The sequence below is a fragment of the Poeciliopsis prolifica genome, unplaced genomic scaffold (genome assembly GCF_027474105.1).
Source record: "Poeciliopsis prolifica strain line A6 unplaced genomic scaffold, Auburn_PproV2 SCAFFOLD046, whole genome shotgun sequence".
In the NCBI taxonomy this organism is placed as follows: Eukaryota; Metazoa; Chordata; class Actinopteri; order Cyprinodontiformes; family Poeciliidae; genus Poeciliopsis; species Poeciliopsis prolifica.
Genome location: NW_026562421.1, coordinates 84436 through 106425, shown reverse-complemented (window position 1 = coordinate 106425; position 21990 = coordinate 84436). Strand labels below are relative to the sequence as shown.

At 39.3% G+C, this 21990-nt stretch overlaps 1 protein-coding gene across 1 annotated transcript in view; it reads right to left on the bottom strand.

Moving 5' to 3' along the window:
• Positions 1–21313, bottom strand: part of itga5 (integrin, alpha 5 (fibronectin receptor, alpha polypeptide)) — a 44613-nt gene extending 23300 nt beyond the window's left edge. The window contains exons 1-9 of the mRNA XM_055056687.1: positions 20932–21313; positions 7171–7301; positions 1653–1753; positions 1080–1203; positions 874–935; positions 752–797; positions 541–666; positions 412–456; positions 162–205 (exon numbers count right to left, since the gene is read on the bottom strand). Coding sequence (XP_054912662.1) covers positions 162–205; positions 412–456; positions 541–666; positions 752–797; positions 874–935; positions 1080–1203; positions 1653–1753; positions 7171–7301; positions 20932–21140 — 888 coding nt within the window. The 5' untranslated portion in view covers positions 21141–21313. The remainder of the gene's footprint in view (positions 1–161; positions 206–411; positions 457–540; positions 667–751; positions 798–873; positions 936–1079; positions 1204–1652; positions 1754–7170; positions 7302–20931) is intronic.
• Between the last annotated feature and the right edge of the window lie 677 nt (positions 21314–21990).

Here is a 21990-nt window from a genome sequence, read left to right as displayed (position 1 = left end):
CAGAAAACACATATGGCGAACATTTTTACTGGGTCAAATTCTGTTCCTGGAATTTGCTTTAGAAGCAATGTGTGTTTAAGTATTTTACTTTTCCCCAATTCTTCACCCCTGACGTGCTATCACTTCAAAAATTTCAATAAAGTATGTTTTTGTTTTCTTACCAAACCATAAAGAAGTTGCCCCTTTGGAATACCAGTAACAAAATCTACAAGGGAAAAAACAAAGATTATTCAGAAAAAAAAGCAAAGTAACAATAAGCAGAGAAAATAACTGCACATGTACAATACTCATTCAGCTGAGTGATTGCTGAATGAGCAATCACATTCATAAAATATTATTGTACCATATTTGCATTGTTAATTTAATATGAAACCCCACAAAAACCCAGGAATGTGTGTTAGCTTGATGCACCTTCCACCTGATCGCCACTAAACTCCCCAACAGCAACAGAGTAACCTGGAAAACATACAAGACAGACAACAGGGTGAACTTTTACAGCAGAAATTAATGTTAAACCAAAACGTATTGAACACCACCTACCTTGGTAGCTGTCATCATGTGAAGCCTGAATCTGTTTGGTCTGAACTTGACCCTCTACTGCCTGCATAAAATAGCCTGGATAGTAGGCTTTGATGATGTCTTTCTTAGCTGCAGAGATCACCTGGCCTAAAGGTGGAGAGACGAGGAAAACTATGAAGAAACTAATTTTTCTTGATGACTGTACAACATAGGTGATGTTATGTCTGCATACCCTGCCAGTAGTAGCTGCCAGGTCCTCCCAGAACCACTCTGCCATCCTGAAAAGACAGTATGTGTTACATGAGAGAGCAAAGCAGAAACGAGAAGAGATGTTAAAACTAATATAGCTATTACCTTTGTAAAGTCAGCACTGAATCCTCCCTGACAGTAACCTTGTCCTCCCCGATCACTAAGTTCTACAACAAGGAAGGAAAAAATTTTATTTTCATTTTGCACAAGTGTCCTGTTTCACATAATATTCCACAAAAATTATAAATACATTCCCCCAAATCTAAAATGAGCAAATTCCAATGATGGATTAAAAGTGAAGTGACGGTTACCTGTCCGACAGGGAGCATACTCCACAAATTTGGTGAAGTTCTGAACTGAGAGGTAGCAGGTTCCTGTGGCATCAGAATGGGGTTCATCCTTTTCAGTCCGCCAGTAGTAAAGAGGAGCGCAAGCCTGGATCACAGATACAGGCACATGGCTGGTTGTTAGACGCGATGATAAACGGTATTACACAGAGGAAGGTAACCCTTGATGCCACACGGGAGAATAAAATAATGTGAATTCATTTAGAGTCTGTGTGAAAGGTTAGTTTGAAACCATTTCAATGCAACCAGTTGTGTTGCTGCAAGAAAAGGGTTTAACAAGGTCATAATAAGTGAAAAAAATATTAAAAACTCATCAAGGTTATTATCTTAAATCACCCCCCGAAAATAATTGTACTCTTATTTGGTTTGATTTGCTACTGAATTTAATTATATTTCATGCATTTTTAAAAGTTTCTTCAAACTGAATGGGGAACAACAATTTAGGAAAAACAGGGAAGTCGATATTAATTTTAATAATAACCAGTGTGGAGCAAAATCAAAGCCATTAATACTTCACAAAAAGGGGGATCACCTTACCAAAATCGTGTCACCGTGAGAACGCACTGTGGCGCCGAACCACTGGTGGGACTTGAAATCAACCTGGAGAAGTGTGTCATTGATCCGGGTACTGCGATCTCCTGGGGAAACGGACGTAAAGAAAAAGACTCTGAGTTACAGCCGGTTGATAAAACATGCATTCATTCGACTGGACCTATCCTAATTATCCCTTCCTCGCAGAAACTCCTGAAAACATCTGCGCAATTGGCAGACAGCTGGAAGCTTGATTCCAGCTACATTTTTTTCCATGCAAAGATTAGCCCAACTGTACAAGGATTAGAAAAGGTGACGTCTGCCAAAATGTCACGGCTCAGGAGCGAGATCAGGTCCAGATTGGACCGGCCTGTCATGACCCTGCTGACCCTCTGCTCTGTTTGGCCACCTGGCCAGCAAGACTGATCCCGTCTCCCGCTTTGACAGCAGCAGGTGATATGACAGATGGTCTCAGGAGTCGGGTTTAACCACGGCTTCATTTGAACACAGATGCTACGTCTGGGCAGCAATAAAGCTGAAAATGCAAACAAACTGATTAGGAAAGGAGGACTAAAAACCTCCACATGGCTCATACCAGTGTACAATCAATCACACATCTGCAGAAGAGCACAGCAGAGTCTAGTGGGAATGTGGATGTGATGAGAGAACGGTCTATGCATGTCTGCGTTTAATCTTTCCTTTCAGCCAAAGAGGCAGCCTAGAGCTGAAGATGAAGGTCTGCTCCATCTCTTGGTGGAAACAGCCTTGAGTCTGATGTCCAAAGAAAACATACACACTCTGGCCTGGCTTCCTAGAAGCAACTTACCATTCATCTCTGTTCAGACACACTTCACTCTGCTGCTATTTGTTTTCATTTTCAGCGATGTCTCCGTTTCCCTTTCCATTTTTCTTACACCCTCTCACCCAAGTCTCAATGTCTACACAGAAATTGCTTACAGGCTGTGCTTCTGTTGCCTTGATCAAATTAATAATAAAATAAATGCTTTTTAATAACCAGGATACATTTTTCTGTGTAATCTCCGGGTTTTCCTCCTTCATGGACTGATGGCAGCCAGCCCAAGCCTCAGAGTCCAGAGCTTCTTTACCCACAACGGGAAAAAACGAAGGTCAGTGAAGCTCTCACATGGCAACCTCAGTCAGTGTCATTTTAACGACTAACAAATCAATGTGCTTGTTCTGTGGTTGAACCGAAGACAGCTGGCAAGAATCATATGAGTCCCTCCGAGAGAATAATGAAGGAGATTCAGAGAAGAGCTGATTGCTGAGCACTGCCAATCAGCTGACTGAATGAGGACCAAGTTTTTAAATATTTATGGTTTCAAAACTGCAAACATTTTCTACTGTACCATTTCTACACTTTGAAACCCTTTAAATTGAAGTCAGGTAAAATGCAAAGACAAAAGAGAAATCCTACAATCCAACGCTGCTCCAATTTTGTTTACATTTTGCAAAGAAGGAAGTTGCGTTCAGGGTCTTGGCACAGCGCCACCACAGGTGAGGAGGGGAACAGGCTTTTCAAATGTTTGAATCATTTGACGGTGCAGCGTGAAAGCGAACCATGCACCAGCTGAAAATATAGCAAATGTTGCACTTTTCCCCAATCAAGCCGAGTCTATCAGGTGTTATGCAGCTTTCCCTCACCTGCTGCTCTGCACTGCCAGGCAGGTGGCTGATAAGGCAACTCCACTGTTCCTTCACTTACAAGTCAGTCAAATTCGGCTCTTTGGAAATATTTCCAGCTTTAAGAAACCTCAACTGCAATTATCTGTAAACTAAAGGCTGTAGCAATGTTTAACTTTTATCATTTTTTAAGCAGCTGTAGTACTAATTGTTGGCTCTCTGTTGGTTTTACACAAACTTATCTCAGTATAATATCCTCAGAGCGACCTAAGCCTGGACACAAACCATTGTCATCTAATCAGAACATCTCCTTCATTGTTTATGTGAGGCTGGTTAATGTAGAGTGCTGATGTGACATGGTGCCAGGCACAGTCTCTCCCAGGACCGGCGCAGGACTCAGGGGGGTCTGGAGCGCGTCTATACATTCATACTCCACTTTGAGCTGTTTGTGAGTGGATAGAGCCATTAGGGGAGCTGCAGCCTCTCGTTGTAAGGGTGTGTATTTCTGTGTTTGTCAGTAAGGTTGAAGACAAATGGTCAAATTCACTCAACACATCAGCTGGCCCTGTGGGAGTACTAAGAGAAGGGGAGGTGGACGGAGCAGAGCAAGAGGGCTCTGGTTTCTCCCTCCATCCCCTCCCTCCAACCCTGCATTTACCCTCTGACAACCTCTCTTCTGCCCTCAGTCCCCTCTTCTCACAGATTCATCGGACAGGCACTTATCTCCATGGAAGAGGAAGTGAATGGGTGGGAGCTTTGGACCACTTTGACCCAATTAGTTGGGCAAATTAAGAGGCTCTGTGGCCTGTAGGTCAGAGCTCAAACACACTAAGGTAGACAAGAACCTCCAGCAATATTTTTTTAAAGATACAGGACAGAGAAAGAGAGACAAATTTTAAAACTAAATGCAGAAATGCATCAGGAAATGGGTCGATTATCAGCTTACTGGGTCAAATTTTTTTCTTACACTGCAAAAACACAAAATCTCACCAAGTATTTTCATCTTCTTTCTAATTCAAATATATTAGTTCACTTTAAATAAGACAAAACTAACTTTCAAGTAACTTTTTAGCAAGATATAGGAGCTTGTTTTAAATCAATATTAAGAAATTATTTACTTGAAATAAGCCTCTATATCTTGCTAAAAAGTTATTTGAAAGTTAGTTTTGCCGCATTTTCAAGTGAACTAAGATATCTGAACTAGAAAGCAGATAAAAAATATATGTTAAGCTCTTGTGTTTTTGCATGAGTGAACTCAACACATGTAAGTGAAAACGTCACACTTCAATAAGGACGTCGATACCTTGGGAGAAAAATTCAAAGTCAGCTCTTTTTAATGTCAGTGAGGTCAGATTGTAAGTCAGAGGAAGCACATAACTTATATGTCAGTACATGCCAAGACATAGCTGTGGTTAATTCAAGCTGTGAGAGAGTGAGAGAGAGCAAGATTTCAACCAAATAACAGGAAAACAACAAAGTTATTCTCCTTTGTTCTTTTAAGCATCATTAAACATGCTAGATTTGGAAATATCTGCAGCCTTTTGGGAATCCCAGGGTGAAGGCAAGAGTTCAAACTCTATAAGACTTCTGTTTTAGCAATGCTAACCTCGATAACCAGGCTATTTGCACACAAGATGAAACTCACAATTATTTTGTATTTTTGCCTGTTTTCAAACGCTTGCCGCTTCATGGCAGAAATCCTAAAATATGTTTTTAATATGTTCCTGTTTCCTTTTACTTTAAATAGAACCCAGAACTGGCAAAATGTGGAATTGGAAAGCCAAAGCTTTACAAAAACTGGGAATAAAAAATAAAAAAAATTACTGGCCACAAAATTGCTCAATGTTCACAGCCATTGCTAACAAAGACTGTGCAGTGAAAGCTGTGATGAATGAGTAGCAACAGAGGATGTCATAAGTGCAACAGCTGTTTGTCATAGACACATTTCCATGCAGATATCCATGTACTGAACGCTGTACGACAGTTCATGCAATGATCCAGATGTTAGAGCTGGCTCTGGGAGTGTAATCTGCTCCTTCAAAGTCCTTTGAAAATATGAAGGACACTCCGACTGCCCAGGGGGCCGACCTCGACTCCGAGGCCCCCCCTGCTATGACATCACTCCCTGTGGTCTTTGGCCAGCACCCATGGATGCACATGCAAGGAACACTGGAAAAGTCCTGGAGCATTCAGTAAAATATTTTTTTTCAGCTTATGAAACAGAGGAATTTTACTAACTATAATACCAAGTGTATGATATTTCTAAGAAAACAGCCTGAGTTTGATGCAGCAGCTGCCATTTTAGGGGTTTCATACTTTCTTTGTTTTGCTAAGTTGTGCAAAAAGGGGCTGATGGAGACTCTGTCAACAAAGTGAAACATGAATCCAGTCATTCAACAACCTCCTGGTTGTGCCCAACCACTTAACCTAAATTTGACTGAACAGGAACCTCGTTTGTGATGTCTGCCAGCTTCACCTGTCTTACAAACAGGATGTTTCTTTCTTTGTTCTATTTGTTTACTGGTTGCTTATCTCAGCTTAAATCATCGCGCAAGACGACACAAACATGACCTGAGGGAAGGAGGAAGCACTGGACAGAAAAGACTTTTCAACACCCTATTGTAGTGTTTGCAAACACCATAAACACAAGACAATTAGACATTAGGAGCAAATAAAGACAACAAAGTTTAGTGGAGTGAAAGATTCACATTCAGAGGAAATGATCTGATGACCAAAGGAGTGGAAAGAAATGTCAGAAAAGTTCAAATATTCTCCAGAGTTTATTTTCCAAAAAAGTAAAATTTCTATGCAATTTAAAAATATATTTCTTAACAATTAAACTTCTCAAATACTACAACCAAGGGTTTTGTATACCAGGAAACAAGAACAATGATCTGGAGACTATTTTTATCTAACCTCAAGTAAATGGAAGCAAAGCATAAATCTGAATGTATTGTAGCAAATATTTTTCACTTTATCCTTTTAACAACTCAAAATCTGTATGAGAAAAATTGTTTTGGATTAGGAAGTTTGGGCAGCTTTCCAGAAATTTCACATTTAAGCCAAGTCTCTTGAGCCCACACGAACTACACTGAAAATGGGGCATTGAAACTACAAAGTGTGCATGTTTTTGCTTTTATTTGTCACTCTTGAAAGGAAAGTTGGAACATACAAAGATTGGTACGTCCAAAGCTGGTCAGGGCTCTAATTGGTGCATCGGCACTCCACATGGAAAAGCTTGCCCTCGGACAAAAAAACAAGTATGCCATTTTAACGGCTTGCAAACTCACAAATGAATGAACCACAACACTTCTGGAAAAATGTCCCTTTGGACTACAAGTGGAGGTGTTTGGCTAGGTGTCAATCTACCACTGAGAGACCAAGAACTGAGTCGACCATATGTGGCAAACTGCAGCAGAAAAACCTCCACATCATGGCGGAAAAGGATAAGAATCAAGATGTTGCAGTGGTCCAGTCAAAGCTCAGACAACAACCAGATTTTATTGTTTTGTTGGGATCTTTAGAGAATTGTGCGAGAATGATTATCTGAAAAACTTTGAACTAAAGAGTGGGACAGGATTTCCCAGCAAACGGCAGTAACTAATTATAGAGAAATAGTTACTGCCGTCTTAAAAGCTGCTTCGCTGAGGGGTGTGCTTACTTTATCACACATAGCTTTTCCATTTCAACTTCATCTTTGTTTGTTACACATTGACAAAGGGGAAACTATTGTGTCCTTTTGTAAACTTGAGGTTAGACTTGAATCATTTTATAGCCTCAGAAGAACCAGATGAGTTTATTACATCCTCATGTATAAAACTCTCCCGCTGAACGACTGTACATTCAAAGTGGTTCTTGCATGTGTAGCAGTCATAAATCTTACCTTCTGGATCGAATTCAATGGTGTGACAGTTCGATTGGCCAATGCTCCACGGACAGTAGAACACAGATCCTCCCTCGGTAACGTTAGTCTGGCTCGTGTTGGCCTTCGGGGCTCCAATAACCACACTCGGACTGTGAGGGAGAGAAACACATTGGAAGTTTTTCTCTTTTTCTTGGTTTAAACGTTAAAACTAACAAATCCCAACCATTATAAATGTGACGTTAAGCCATTATTCAGCTCTGGTGCTCACAGTCTGGTGTCTATTTCCAGTCGCCCCGTTAGGCATATGCACTGAAAACAGCTTGCACATTTTACTACTCACAGATTGGAGTCCCCCCCCCCACATGCAGAACATTTTAACAGTTTGCAGCTCTGTTTTTGCATATCCCACCCGGTCGATGCGATGGAAACTGTTGCTATCACATGTGCACATGTGATGCTCACATTAACGTCCCTCGAACTTTGTCAGATGCACAAGGAGAAACACTTGCATGGTCACACATTCTCCTGGGGGGCATGATTCAATAGGAAAACAAGAGAGCAGACACGCTAAGTGGAGTCACACTCTTGTTTCTACAGCTGGGATGCTAAACGACTGTATCCTTTCAGTTCTACCTTACGAATAGACGAACCATCCACTTCAACATACTGGAAGAATAGTGGGACTTAGAGGTGAGCCCAGGACTAACAACCATCCTGGACGGACTTCAGAGGTAAGAGTGATTAAGAAAAGTTAGTGATGACATGTTAATGGATTCAGTCAAGATTTGTGCAAGGATAAACGTGAACAAAGAAGTACAGATAATATGTCTTAAGTGGATACTTCAGCCCTGACCTCATCACAAATACACTTGACCCAACAAGTGCCAGACACAGTTACAGTTGTTTCCATGTGGGTAGCAGAGGGAAAGGACCATTAGGACCAGACAAGGTCTAGGGTGCTTAAAAACAGGAAGAGCTCTGGATCCTCCAATAGTATACAAACGTTTACTTTTTCACTAAACTTAGCATCCTCTCCCCAAGGGCAACACTTATCTGTAAGGCGCAATGATTGAAACGGCATGAAAACTCTGTTCAATTCCCATGTCCTTATAATTCACCGTTATCAATCCCACTTAAATCATCACAAAACAATTGTATAAGGTCATAAGAATACTCCAACAAGGAGGCCAAACTCTCAAAGCATTTCTAACTTAATGGTTTTGAACAATGACAGAGCAACATGTGAAGCAGGAAACCCTATTTTTGTACTGAGCGAAAAAAAGAAGAAACAAATTATTTTATTTATAACCACTAATCCAAACATATGTATCCCAGTAGAGTTGCACAGCTCTGAATTACACATTTTATTAAAGCTAAACACTTCAGTGTATTTTTTGGATTTATTTTATGTGACGAACAACAAATAAAAACATCCACTGGGATATTGTCTAATAATGCTCTCTGTCATTATTAGAATGGGGAAATTGTAATACTAGATATGCAAACTGGTGGCGACACACCAACAAGGTAGCAGATGTAATAGTTGCAGTTTGCATTTCTACAACAGGGGTGTCAAACTCATTTTCAGTTTGGGCTGAATGTATTTAAAGGGCCAGAATATATTGATAAAACCAATTAAACTGTTAAAATATCAATAAATAGCTGTTACTCCAGGATTTTGTGATTGTTTGCTATCAAAAAATCTGTAATTTTACAAACAATATAGGATCATCTGTAAGGAACATTTATGAAATTCATGCTGATATATGATGTTAACTGTGACTTTTTATTACTTGTCGTATTGATCACGGACTATAACTTGACATCAAGTAAGAACATTTGCAGTGAAATCTGAAGAAATTTAGAGATTTGTTGATTTTGAGTGACTTTTGCAAATTTGTGAAGAACTGAAACGACTTTTTGACATGATTAGCAGTCTAGAGGGCCACATAAAAAGCAGCGACGAGCCAGATTTGGCCCCCGCCCCTTGAGTTTGACACCCATTCTACAAAATATCTGTTATTTGAACACAAATGTATAGCACATTTTTTATTTATTAAGAAATTGTAAACCATGCAGTAGTGGAATATATTTTAAACCATCTTTAAATTTTGTTATTGAAATTTACACCTGTCATCTACAAACCACCCAAATCTATTTACGGAAAACTATTTCATGCCAACTTTATGGAGCTTACTAGAGCAAACAGCACAACTATGCAACTCATAGTAACATTGGATAACTTTGGATATTATCAGTCAAAACATTTTATGTTAAATCAGATAAGGAAAACAGAGAAAACATCAAAATACCAAAAAGTATATCATGCATCAACCAGAAAGTTTTTTTAGTTAACAAATGCTTATTTTATTTTCTTTGCTACATACATGGAGATGCAAAAAATAAAAATACCACCTGGTTCTCACACACAAACAAACACAGACTGATATCAATCTGAAAGTTCTGCAAATGAGGTTGAATTAGCACTTAATGGGCCCTAATCTGGAGAGGATCTAACTTTTTCAAACGCTCTCCTTTTCTGTTTGCTGAGAGCTTAAACTTTGGCTTTTGTGTTGCTTGCATTTAATAAAACCCTGGCATTCTGCATTATAATTTCCTTTGTGGGAGAAAGGGTCCTGAGATTGGCATGTAAAATTATTCAATTAGCTGTGGGGACAAGCTCTACTCACTCGAGTTGATCCTGCAGTGCTGATGGTAAGTTTGGACAAAAGAAGCCCATTCAGGCAGACGTAGCTCAGCATGCATTTGAAAAGCAAACTGTTTAGAGGAATGCATTACAAACTATGGAGATAAGCTACTCTGTTTACTCACTTGCAAGGATTTTAATTTAGTCTCCAACTCCAACTAATTACCCTTTTAGAGAGTCTAGATATCCGAGCAATGTTCTGGTAGCAAAGCAGCTAAAGATGAAAAGAATTTGCAGCTTTATCCATTTTATCAGCTGTCACCCAGAGGCCGCGAATGAGCTCCACCACCCAACTAACAATTAAGCATTCATTAAGCTACTGTAAATAATTCTGAATGCAACTCAGGAATGTGTAAACAACTTGACTTTAGCTGTCTCATTAAAGGGTCAAGCAATCTGGTGATATTCTACAAAAAATAAAAGTCTTTCCACACTGTAATTGCCAGACTGTAACCACTATTTTATGTGGGGTTGCAAAATTAAGGCCGATGCAAAGTGCTGGAACTCGCTGATGTGACATTATTGTGTGCAGCCATGGCTAATACGGTTTATGATGAGGTTACAGGCTGAGGTTGTCAACAGGCAAATTCCATGCACCCTCCTATTCGAGACCAGCACACCCTTTCCATTCCACATTTAATTGTCTTCCACCCAGCTGCAAAAGCTGATGTCACTTCAACACTATTATAACAGCTTTAAGGGAGAAATAAGGGGGGAAAGAATCTAAATCACATTTGTTAGGCCTTCCAGTGTCGGCTGGAGTCACCATCTGCAGCCATAAACAAGGCTTAACAAATGCTGTGGCACATATGTGAAGGAAGCGGGCGGGTGGTGAAAGCACTTGTGGCCTTCAAAACTCACCATCACCTTAATAAAATGTGGACTGCAACTCGTGGGATTTGCACTAAGCTATCAACACTTATCTTACAAATGGAGTGGCTCCATATCAGAAAAAACAAGGGAAGTGCAGAGACCTGATCCGAGCCAGGTTCCTGCTCTTGAGCCTCTTGAGTCAGCAAGTGGAGAAATGACATGAATCAAATTCCTACTTCTTTCTTTGAGGTGGCATCAGGTCTGTAACCAGCAGTTTCTGGCTTTTTTTTAGATGGAAACATTTTTCTTTTTTACTGTAGATAAAAGACTGGTTCTGTTCCACAGGAGAAAGTTTTTTAATCCTTGATTTTCTGTTGTTCTGTAATTTAAAGTTTGTTTTTTCCTTTAATTTTTGAAATAAAATATTCTGCATCTTATATGTCTACATATTAGATAGCATAATATTCATCTCTTCCCAATATACCAACTTTTTTTCCTGAATATATTGGACTGGGCTAGACCAGTTACAATAATTTTTTCACTTTTTTTCTAAAAACAAAATGGCAAATGACAGAAAATATTGAAAAAGTGGCTTTTATTTCAATCCTCTCTTCAGTGAGTTGCATGAAGGATTATTAGAGCAAAAAAAAGACCAAAAGCAATGTTTTATGTGACGATAAAAAAAGTTGTCTTAATGAGCAAAACGTTTAGTTGACAGCAGTATTGTTTCTTCAAAACAGATGCAATTAATAATTTGATGCTGATGTTTTGAAAGATTATTTGTATTAAATATTCTAAGATTCAAAATTCCTCATTTTATTTTTTCTCATAAAAATGTCAAAATACTAAATTGTATAGCTGACCTAAAATAAATAGAAGCTGAGAGGCCAATAGAAACACAAGGAGTGCATTGGTGAAGAAAAACACCCAGATTAATAAAAATAAATGCAAAATCAAAATAAATTGATCAGACTTTTGGGTTTTTCACAATTTACTACCAAGACCTTTTTTGGAGCAATTTATGCAATATATTAAGAAAAAAATGAGAGAACAGGTGGAAGACAACGTGGAGAGTTGGAGGAATGAAAGTCAGCGGTAGTAAGACAGAGTGCATGTCTGTGAATGAAACAAAGCCAGCTGGAACTGTGAGATGCAGGACTTCAAGTATTTACAGCGTCGACTGTCCAGAAAAACGGGATAGTGTGATGAAGAGGTGAAGAAGAGAGTCCAGACAGGATGGATAAAAGCCTCAGGAGCAATTTGTGAAGAAAGATTGGCAGAAAATGTTTAAGGAAAGATTTACAAGACCAGCTTGTATGGACTGGAGACAGAGGCACTGAAAATGTAGACAGGAGTGTCTGAAGATGCTGAGGTTGGACAGGATCAAGAATGAGGTCAGCACAGGTTGAGCGACGGGGAGATAAAGTTAGACTGAGATGTTCGAGACGCAGCTGCCAGGAAAAAGACAAAGAGGAGATATATGGACGCAGCTAGAGAGGACATGGAGGTAGTTGGAGGACAGAGGAAGTAGAAAACAGTCAGAAGGAGGAGGATGACTCACTGCGGCAACCTCTGAAAAAGGAAACAGCTGGAATAAAAATAAGCAAACAATTTAACCAATAATAACTCAAAAATCTTTTCCGGTCAGTGAACGTGCCATTCCCAGGTGAGTTTGAATCTTATTTAACTTCAAATTCTGCATGTCTGCTCTAAAATGGGATTTGTTTGGAAATACTGTCAACTTTGTGGAATCAGATGGTTACTGTGAAGGTGTCAGTTAGTCAGGAAATACACAAGAAGTCAGCTTTTAAGTGTGTTACGGTTCTAGCTGAGGGAAACCATCAAGTTGTTGATGGTTTACAGCAGGAAAGCCAGACAAAATACATTTGAATGCTGTAAATTACAGTTGTTAAAGGTGACCTACTGTGCTTTCTTGAGCAGATATGCAATTATACAATCGTACATCTTTGAAAAGCAGAAGTGGATCCTCCTGCACAACCATCAAGGACGCAGCAAGTGGTTTCTGAATGGTAAACCAACAACAAAACCCTTCTCTTATCAAGTAGCGAATGTGTAGCGCATACCGCTGTATGTAAAGTCGGCTGACTTTACCAAGCAAGCTCGGCGTCACATTCCACAAAGAAGTGGAATATGACTTAATTTTTGAAATGGCTCATTTTTCAGATGCCAAAAAACATTATCCTACTGACAAAAAAACTGCTTTCGTGTTTTCGTAAACACTTCAACTGTTCAACATTATTTAATCCGTTGGATTCAATGTAAAATGACTGTGACTGTAAATGAGTCAGTTATGTTTTTAGATCAGAGTATTTTTTTCTTTGGTACCGATACTTTGACCACTATGTAACAAGCAAATATTTCTGTTGTAAAATACTATATTTTGTTTTGCTTCAGTTTGTCAGATTTAAATTGCCATTAAAATAAAGCGATTTTAAAATATATATGTATCTTTTTTTTAATTAGAATAATAAGACATTTTTTGAAAGTTTGGTAAATTAAGTTGCTAGTTCAGATTTGGACTTTTAAAAACAAGCAAAAGCTTGCAGTTTCATAAACCACTGTAAAATGACAACTTTTTGTAATTCTACTACAGGACTACTGTAACTTTATTATGATAGAAATGTGATGAAATCACAGCGACAATGTTACATAATTACTGTGCTATTTTAAAGAAATTACATTACCTGGCTGGCAAACTTTTTTTACAGTGTATATCTGCTATTGATTATTTAGAGCATGACTAATTCAGACTGAAATCAGCTGAATGACTGGCAAAAGAAACAGAAGAAGTGTATGATGACTTATTCTAGACAGCATGGAGCCATATGAGCGGTCCCGTGTCCTCCTCTCAGAGCCAAGGCCAGACAGAAGCCGTGTGAGTCTTTATTCTGCCATATGGACGGTCATCCCCTCACACACACACACACACTCCTACACTAAAGTACAGGAGCACAGAGATGATGAGAGAAGCAGTGTCTGCTGGGATGGCGTGTGCTGACTACAGGCCATCTACTGTGCTGAACTGCAGCCACATTTTTCATTCACCGTCACAACTGGAATTTTGAGCCACAGCAGCAACATAAAAGAGATCTGTATGTTTCCTTGAAAGCCTGGGGCAAGATGTGTCCAAAAACGTATAGACCTTCCTACATCCAAAGACGGACTTATAAAGAAGCTGATTCAAAGATAAACAGTCCACTGTGTGGAGGATCTGAACCCGGATCAGAGCAAAAAAGAAATCTAGTTTCCTCAGTATTCTCTGAAGGGTAATGCAGTTAAGCAACAGGTGGCCTGGAAATTACTAGCAGTGCTATCTAAGGCATGCACACCCCGCTGTTTATTGTCGCGCAGGAACAATCTGCCGAATTCCACACAAAATTTGAAATGACGGTTCAAACTTTCAGACAACTCAGCAAGTTGGGGAGTCTCTAATCTGTTAAATGACTTAGCAAGTTCACACCAAAAAAATTTAGCCATCTTTATTATTTTCCCCTCTGAATCTTTCATCAAGGAGCAATTAGCTCACTTCCTGCCAAGTCACAGCTGCGAACATATTTCCAAAGAGGCATGTAAGAAATGTAAGCCATCTTGTTACTTTTGTAAAACATCAGAATGTCTTGTAGTCGTAGGGAAGACAACGTTTCCAACCCCTCCCAGCAACAATTGTCACCCAATCCTTCCCCTCTGGAGGTTCTCCTGCAGGGGGTTTAACAGCCTGGTGGTTCACACCTCTCCACAATGGCCACATCAGGGGGTCCAATGCTCTCACCTCAGGATAGAAAAGCTGTTGTAGAAATGGTGATGAAGGGGGTTGCAGCTGTCTGAGAGCTAATGTCCAACCCAATCCAGAATTTCAGGCCCTTCCCACACTCACAGCTCTCTGCAGAAGTATTCACACCTCTTGAACTTTTGAGCAATTTGCCACAACATGACTGAAAACTTTGGTCCTGATCCATCGCATTAGGATTTTGAATAATAACATAAAACACAAAGTAGTGAAGTGGAAGAAAAATTAGATGTAGCTCTGAAAAAAATCACAAATAAAAATTGGGAAAGTGTTGTTTTCTGCACCTCTTTTACTCTGATACCTCTGAAGTAAATGTAGAGAACGTGTGTCAAACTCAAGGACCACAATAGACTCTACAGGGCTGCATATATAAAACCTTTAGCATGATATTTGTGTGTTCAAATACCATTTTATCAATCAAATCAAAGCAATTTTTACATATTACCAAAATGCATCAATGTGAAAACATGTACTCATTGAAAGGAGATGCAGCTTTTTATTAATGGGTAGTTTTAAGAGTATGTCCCACCTGCAAACCTACCAAGACATGGTCATCTACCTACACTGAGAAACTGGACAATGAAAGCGGTAGTCAGAAGCCAAGCGGTCAATAGTAATTCTAAGTCTATAAAGTAGAATATGTTGTTCATGGCAAAAACTGCTAAAAATACTACTATAAGTCTTTTTGAGGGTTTCCATAAGCAATGTGGTAGATAGCAATGATGAACAGAACAGAAAGCAGTACTGAGGCTGGACTGAAGGTCCATCTTCCAACTATGAAAGAAACTAAAAAGCAACTGGAAATCAGATGCATTCCAAAAAGACTGACTGAAATTGAGTTAATGGGAAAAAGTTATGACTGAAGCCGCAATTGCTGCAAAAGGCCATTCAACAACCACCATTTTCTCTTACTTCTTACCAGAATTCCTCAAAGTTTGTTGCTCTGAAGTGTCAAAATGTGAAAAGTTCAGTGGGTTTGAACTATTCTTTTACAAAGCACTACACAGAGAAACTAAAAACCACATGCCATATTTAAAAGCCCTCTTTCTTAACTTTGCTGACTACACATGCACTGACGTCATGCACTATACTGGTTGCCATATAAAGGATAGCCCTTCATCAGATTACCAGTGATGTGAGTCATTTGTGTGAGCGCAGGAGGCCGGAGTTAAAACAAACCAGCCCTACAAGCAGACACAGATTTAATCCAGCAAAGCATGAGTCAGGACGACTCCAACCAACGGCCAAATCCATTCCCCAGTAGACATGACGTCCTCTGGGCATTCCCCAAGCAACGCAGCAGAAGGTTCAGATGCCCTTTACGCACATCATCATCATTATCAACTAAAATGACATATTTTTAAGAGAAAAAACCACATGCTGTAATATAGAAACTCTTAAGGCATTATTAAAATGCACAAAATGTTCCCGACCACCAGCCTATTACCAATGGATGCTTGTGATGTTCAATAAAGAGCATTTCAGCTGCTTATTAGAAGGCTAGTATGTATTAAGAACAAACAGTCATTGCAAGACCTCCTCCAAAAAAATACAGTAAACAATTTCAGCCATCAGACAAAGGCTCTCTTTGTCTGCACACAACAAGGACCTGGAAGAAGAAAAGCTTGGCAACCCAAATATACAAGCTGTGCTCCTGCAGCTCAAACATTCACTGGTTTGATTTAGAAAACGACCCAAAGAAAGAGACACCAGAGAAAACAATAACAAAGTTGGAGTTGATGTTGCAAAAGGAAAGGCTTAAAAAATGACAAGGAAAAGAAAAATGGCAGCAGATTTAGCAGCCAAGGTAGTCCTTGATCCAAAGTCAATATTAGCTCAATTCTAATCCTATTTGAGAGGGTAACCAAATGTGGTCAGTCGGAGCTCTGTTTACACTAGTCATGGTATCTGCTTCAGTTTCAAATTGCCCCTTGGCTAATTCCTACCATTTAATACCCAAACTTTGCCATCTTTCCCTTCCCACTTCCATTTCCAGAAATGTAAACAAATAAATTTGTAGCCATGATGTGCAGTCACTCTGTGACCTCTTGTTAGTGGATGTCACACAATGTATTCTTGAAGCAACATTTCCTTACCGTACAAAAAATCTGATGAAAGTTTTTTTTTTAAGTGATCATTTTACATTTCTCAATGCAAACACCCAGTAATAAACTGTTCCACTTTACACCCCAAAAACCTTTGAATAAATTGACCAAAAGAAAAAGAGATTAGCAATAGGAAAAGTACAAAAAAGATCCACAGTAGCTTGTTTCGGTTGTTTGTATTCAACTTGTTCAATCAGAAAATGGATCTGGCCTCAATCATTTTGTACTGATTATCTATCGTTTCATATTTGTCAACAGGATGTTTCAAACACACTTGAACAGATTTTGCCAATTGCAAGTATCTCAGACTGCAGCACAACTACAATTATTGCTACTTATTGTGCTTTGTATTTAGAGCTAGATAATGACTGCAATAGAACATTTCAATAGAGACATGATCAATTTCAATTTATAAATAAGTTTGATGGAATATTCAGCGTTCAATATGGAATATTCAATGAACTCTGATCCAGAGCTGCACGGCATTCTGGGAGATGTAGGCAGAGGAAAGTCTTGAGTTGCCAACCATCAACTAACTCACTCACTCTTTGGTTACCTAGCAACAACTTGGTGAGTAGCTGACGCAGCAGCAGTTTCAAGATTCCTACACTTTGACTCCAAACTGCTTAAAAATAAAACAACAACGGCGTGGAGTGAAACCTGGATGAAAGAGGAAAGGTACAGCAGACATTTCAAACAAAAACAAATCAATAATTATCAAATCTCATCTTTTTAACGACATTATCCGGCCTTACAGTCCTTCTTAGATAAAATACAAAGTTGATTAACATTCCAAGCACATGAACTGTTGCTTCAATTAGAAATAACTCAAAAGACAAAGTACTCAGAGTTGACTGGAGTTTACAGCAGCGGGAGCCGTTTGACAACCACTTTGCAAGACCAACTTGAAATAAATATGTTTTTAAAAAGGCACAAAAATTTCATCAACATAACTGGGTTTATAGAAACTTGCCCTGACTCGAAGAATCGTTTCATACATCCCTGAACTGACCTCTGTGGCTTCAAAGCTGCTGCCCCACTGCAGACTCCTCCAAAGCGTGGGTGTAGATGATGTGTTGGTGAGAGATGAGATAAAAGCAACTCACTTCACGTCTGATATGTTTTGATGTGTAAACCTTGGAAAAACTGTGGATGAAAAGTGGCAAATATATGTGGTTTTCAGATAAAGGAATGAGTCATTGACTTAAATCTGCCTTCTAAGACTCTTTTTTTGTTTGACTTGTGAATATATATCACTGAAAGGAAAATTACAGGGCAATGAGGTGTAGGAAATTTCTGTGTTAGAACATTACTCATGTTTTGTTTATACCTGGGGTCTTCAACCTGAGGCTCCAGGGCCAAAAGTGGCTCTTCAGACAATAATGGCCCATAATAACTTTGGCTAAAATGGTAAAGAACCAACTAAAACACTACAATATAGATATTAGGGGCTGTTAAATTCTTCTGTCAATATGTTTTGGTATTTATTATAACACTAAAAAAGCATTTACAACTTCTTTTCAGATTTTTTTAGGTAACTGCATGTTTCTGCAGTCAAAGCTCCACATGCAGTCCTCATATTTTTCATATTTATTGATGCTCTAATGGAAACAACAGTAGGGTAACTAGTATAAATAACTCTGACAGTACAGTCTGTTTAGAGGGTTTTCGAACATCATGAATTGGAAATTATAGCTGAAACAATAAATCTAAATTCTTTCAAGACATTTTTCACAATAAATGCCTGGTACTAATAAATATAAAAACAAAAGCTGGTTTCAGCTGTTTTTGTCTATTTATGGAATAATTACATTTAGTTCACACAACAGAAATACTTTATTTATACTTTAGTATTTTTTCCATTTAGAAAATAGTTTTTATATTGTATTCCACAAATAATTTCATTGAAGAAAATGTATCCCTCTTGTTTTTGCAAAAGTTTAGGTAAAATCATGGATCTTCACTAAATTATATGGATGATGCATTTGTATAAACACTATTTGGAAATCTCTCACAATAATGATATAAAAGACTATTTTCTTGACCATAAAAAGGATAGTTTTAGAAAGAATATGATGAGCAGACGTGTCTAAAGGTCAGTAGGCAACAGAAAAAAAAAACAATTGAGAAATACAGTTGCTGCAAAGATCATAAATACAGGAAATGGGAGTGAATCCCATAATTCACTTCAAAAGTACATATTTCTCTTCACCTACAAAAGCAATCTTATCACTGGAAACACTGTTTGCGCCAGGATTATGAAACAATTAAAATATTGGGAAGGAACAACAACAAAAAATGAGGCGAGGACAGTTCAGGTCACAGAAAACAGCCAGACCACTAAGGTGACTGCAAGTGTCGCTTGTGAGCATAAAGTTTAGAAAATGGTTTCTTTTGAAGCAGTTTGTATGTATTAGCCTGCCAGGAGGACCCAACATCACACAACAACATTAGATTAAATCAATTACTTTTTCCTAAATTTAACTGTTCATATGAAGCAATGACAATTAGCTTCCACTAAGACTTTTTTTGTTTGTGTCTAAACCAAATGTCGTTCTAATGTTCTTCCCAACCTTTGGCTTCAAGTAATTGTTTTTGGGCCAAGATAGACTGACATAATTTGTGTAGAATAACAAACAGAGTCCTTGCAATGACATTTACAGTGTCAAATTGGTAAAAAAAAAAATTAACTTAATTTCCCTTTGGAATCTAAAAAGTATTTTGGAATTGAATTATGGAGAAAGGTCAGACAAGATCATCCACAAGTTGGTTTATTCTGTTGAATTGTTTGGAGGAACCTGCTGATTCACGTCAGTGCACATCAGTAACCATTTCGATCAGAACTGAGCCAGACCAGACAAAAATGAATTGCAGTTTTGTCATCAGCATTTACAGGCAGACAGGGACTTTTATATGCTTCAGCAGGTTGCCAGTTTGCCACATCTTCAAAATACTGCTCTCTGACATTTCTCTTGATTTTCTCCTTTTTGTTGAAGAAATAGCCAATGCAATATTTTCTTTTTGAACATAAAGGACATCCGCTGACATGCAAAAAGTTGTAAAAGCAATGAAATATTCCAGTTAAGCGAGATGATTCAACTGTGAGAAAGTTAAGATTAAGTCATCGGTAAAATGACGTCTGGTGCGTCTGGGGCTGGAAGTAATGAGGAGAGGGGCTAGACAGTGGGGGGAGGTCTGGGCGATGGATGAATTAAAAAGCCCTGCAGAATGACATCAGCATACGAGGGAGTAAGGAGCAGGATGAGGGAGAGGGGAAAGCTTTATGCAAACAACTGTCACCTCTTAAATCATGCTGTCCTCCTAAAGCCCTTGTTTCCCAGGAAGAAAAATTAGCACCAATAGGAAGAGGATTTTAAAGAGATAAGTAGTGGAGATGCGGAGGTGGAGTCTCCCCACATGTCTGAGGGTCTACCATCCTGAGAATTGGGGAGGAGAAACAGGGAAACCAAAGCTGATGCTGGCAGCCCACACGCCACAAAGCCCTTTCTCCAATCCCAGTACGCCGGCTGGTTAAACAGCACTCAGCAAGTCTGCATGTCTGAACTTTCGTTAATAATAACTCAAAACAACATTCAAGGTTTCCCTATATAAGATAGTGATTCAGATGCATAGACACCCTCAGAAATTACAATTCGTCCCCCCAACCCATCCATTTCATGCTATCCACAGACCACTGGGGTATTAGATCTGTCCACAGGCATGCATGCAAGAGTTGAAATTCCAAAAATGACTGATGCCAAAACCCTTTCAGGAAGAATGCTGAGACAGTCGCTGCATGCCGAGTGCCATAGGGATCACATCTCCTCTGAGCCAAGAAGCATCACAGAGAACCGGATTACTGAATGTAATTAAGATTAAAAGGTCAAAAACTAATTTCACTCTGTTAGATAATAAGATTATCGTCTCTGACACGCTTTAAGAGAAATTGCTCCTCATTCAGGTTCGTATCTTTTTTCTCATGCCCTCTCCTCTCCTTACTGTAATTATTATATTTTTATTCCAGGAGTCATTCAATCAGGGCACCAGGCTGCTAATCGGGAGATATTAAATTACAGTCAGTTGTATTCACTGCGAGGCTGTGGGGACGCGCAGGACATGTGCCCAAATGCGCGCAGCTGAAAACCTGGGGCCTAAACTAAATCTGAATGATGTTTTATAAACCTGGCTGTGCTACTTTGACAGGAAATTAGAGGAAACTGCTTCCACGGACCTGAATGGAAAGTTTACTCACTGGCTGCGCGGTTGAAGGAAAAACTCAACATTTTAACTTTCTTGCACATGTTTGTTATCATTGCTATTATTTGCCAGATAATACAAATACTCACCTGGCAGATTCAGACAAATAAAAGTCAACGGCATATCCGAAGTAGCTCCCCTCAGGTCCGCTGTAAACAGCCGGGTTCTCCACGTCCAGGTTGAATGCCTCGCACGCAGGCCGAGAGAAAGTGGCCAAAAGTCCGATGATACAGAGGGACGAGCGGACGACAAAGGCTGCGGTCCCCGGCGTCTTTACGCGTGATCGCTTCGAGCCCATTGTTACCGCAGCAATAATCCACTAAAGTTTGGTTGCGACACAGTCCAAGCTTTCGGTTTAACTAATCCGAAGATGAGTCGCGAGCAACTGAAACTTAAAATCGCATCCCTTTGACGCTGACCGGGCAGGATCTCATTAATGCTCAGTCAGCTCCTCCGCTGCGTCCTCTCGCCTTCACCCACTCCGATTCTCTCCAGACTCACGCCCACTCCGCTCACCTAATCACCACGACACGCAGGGAGTTCCCACAGCAAAGTTTGGAGAAGGAGGAGTTTGTGATTCCCTAGAAAGAGAGGCGAAAGAAAGAACTCCTAATCCACTGACCCACCTACTTTACGAGGGTGGTCAAAGTGTCGCCGGGGAGATTATTACCCCACTGAACAATGGATCCCCAATCTGTGCTATTGATTTTATCTTTCACTTATTATGAGCTTTTCAGATTAAAGCTGTTTTCTGAGGAGGAATCCTGATACGTGATAGAAAGGTCAATGAAACTTTTCATCCAGCCTGGTCAGACATGTGACATCTGACCAGGCGCCCCTGAAATGCTGTCAAAGGGCATCAGACAGGTGACAGTGTTGACACAACTAAACCAAAATACAAGGCAAAATTACTGGGGTTTTTATTTATATTGTAGGTAAATCCATTTATTTACAGCTACTTTGTAGGAAAATCACATGGCAGCAACTCAGTTGGGCATAAAGGAGACTTGCTACAGTTCAAACTGAGTGTTTGAATGAGGAAGAAAGTAGATTGAAGTGATTTTGAATCCAGCATGGTTGTTGGTGTCGGATTCTGGGAATTCCAGAAACAGCAAATATGGGATTTTATCCATCATCCCACAGCTAAT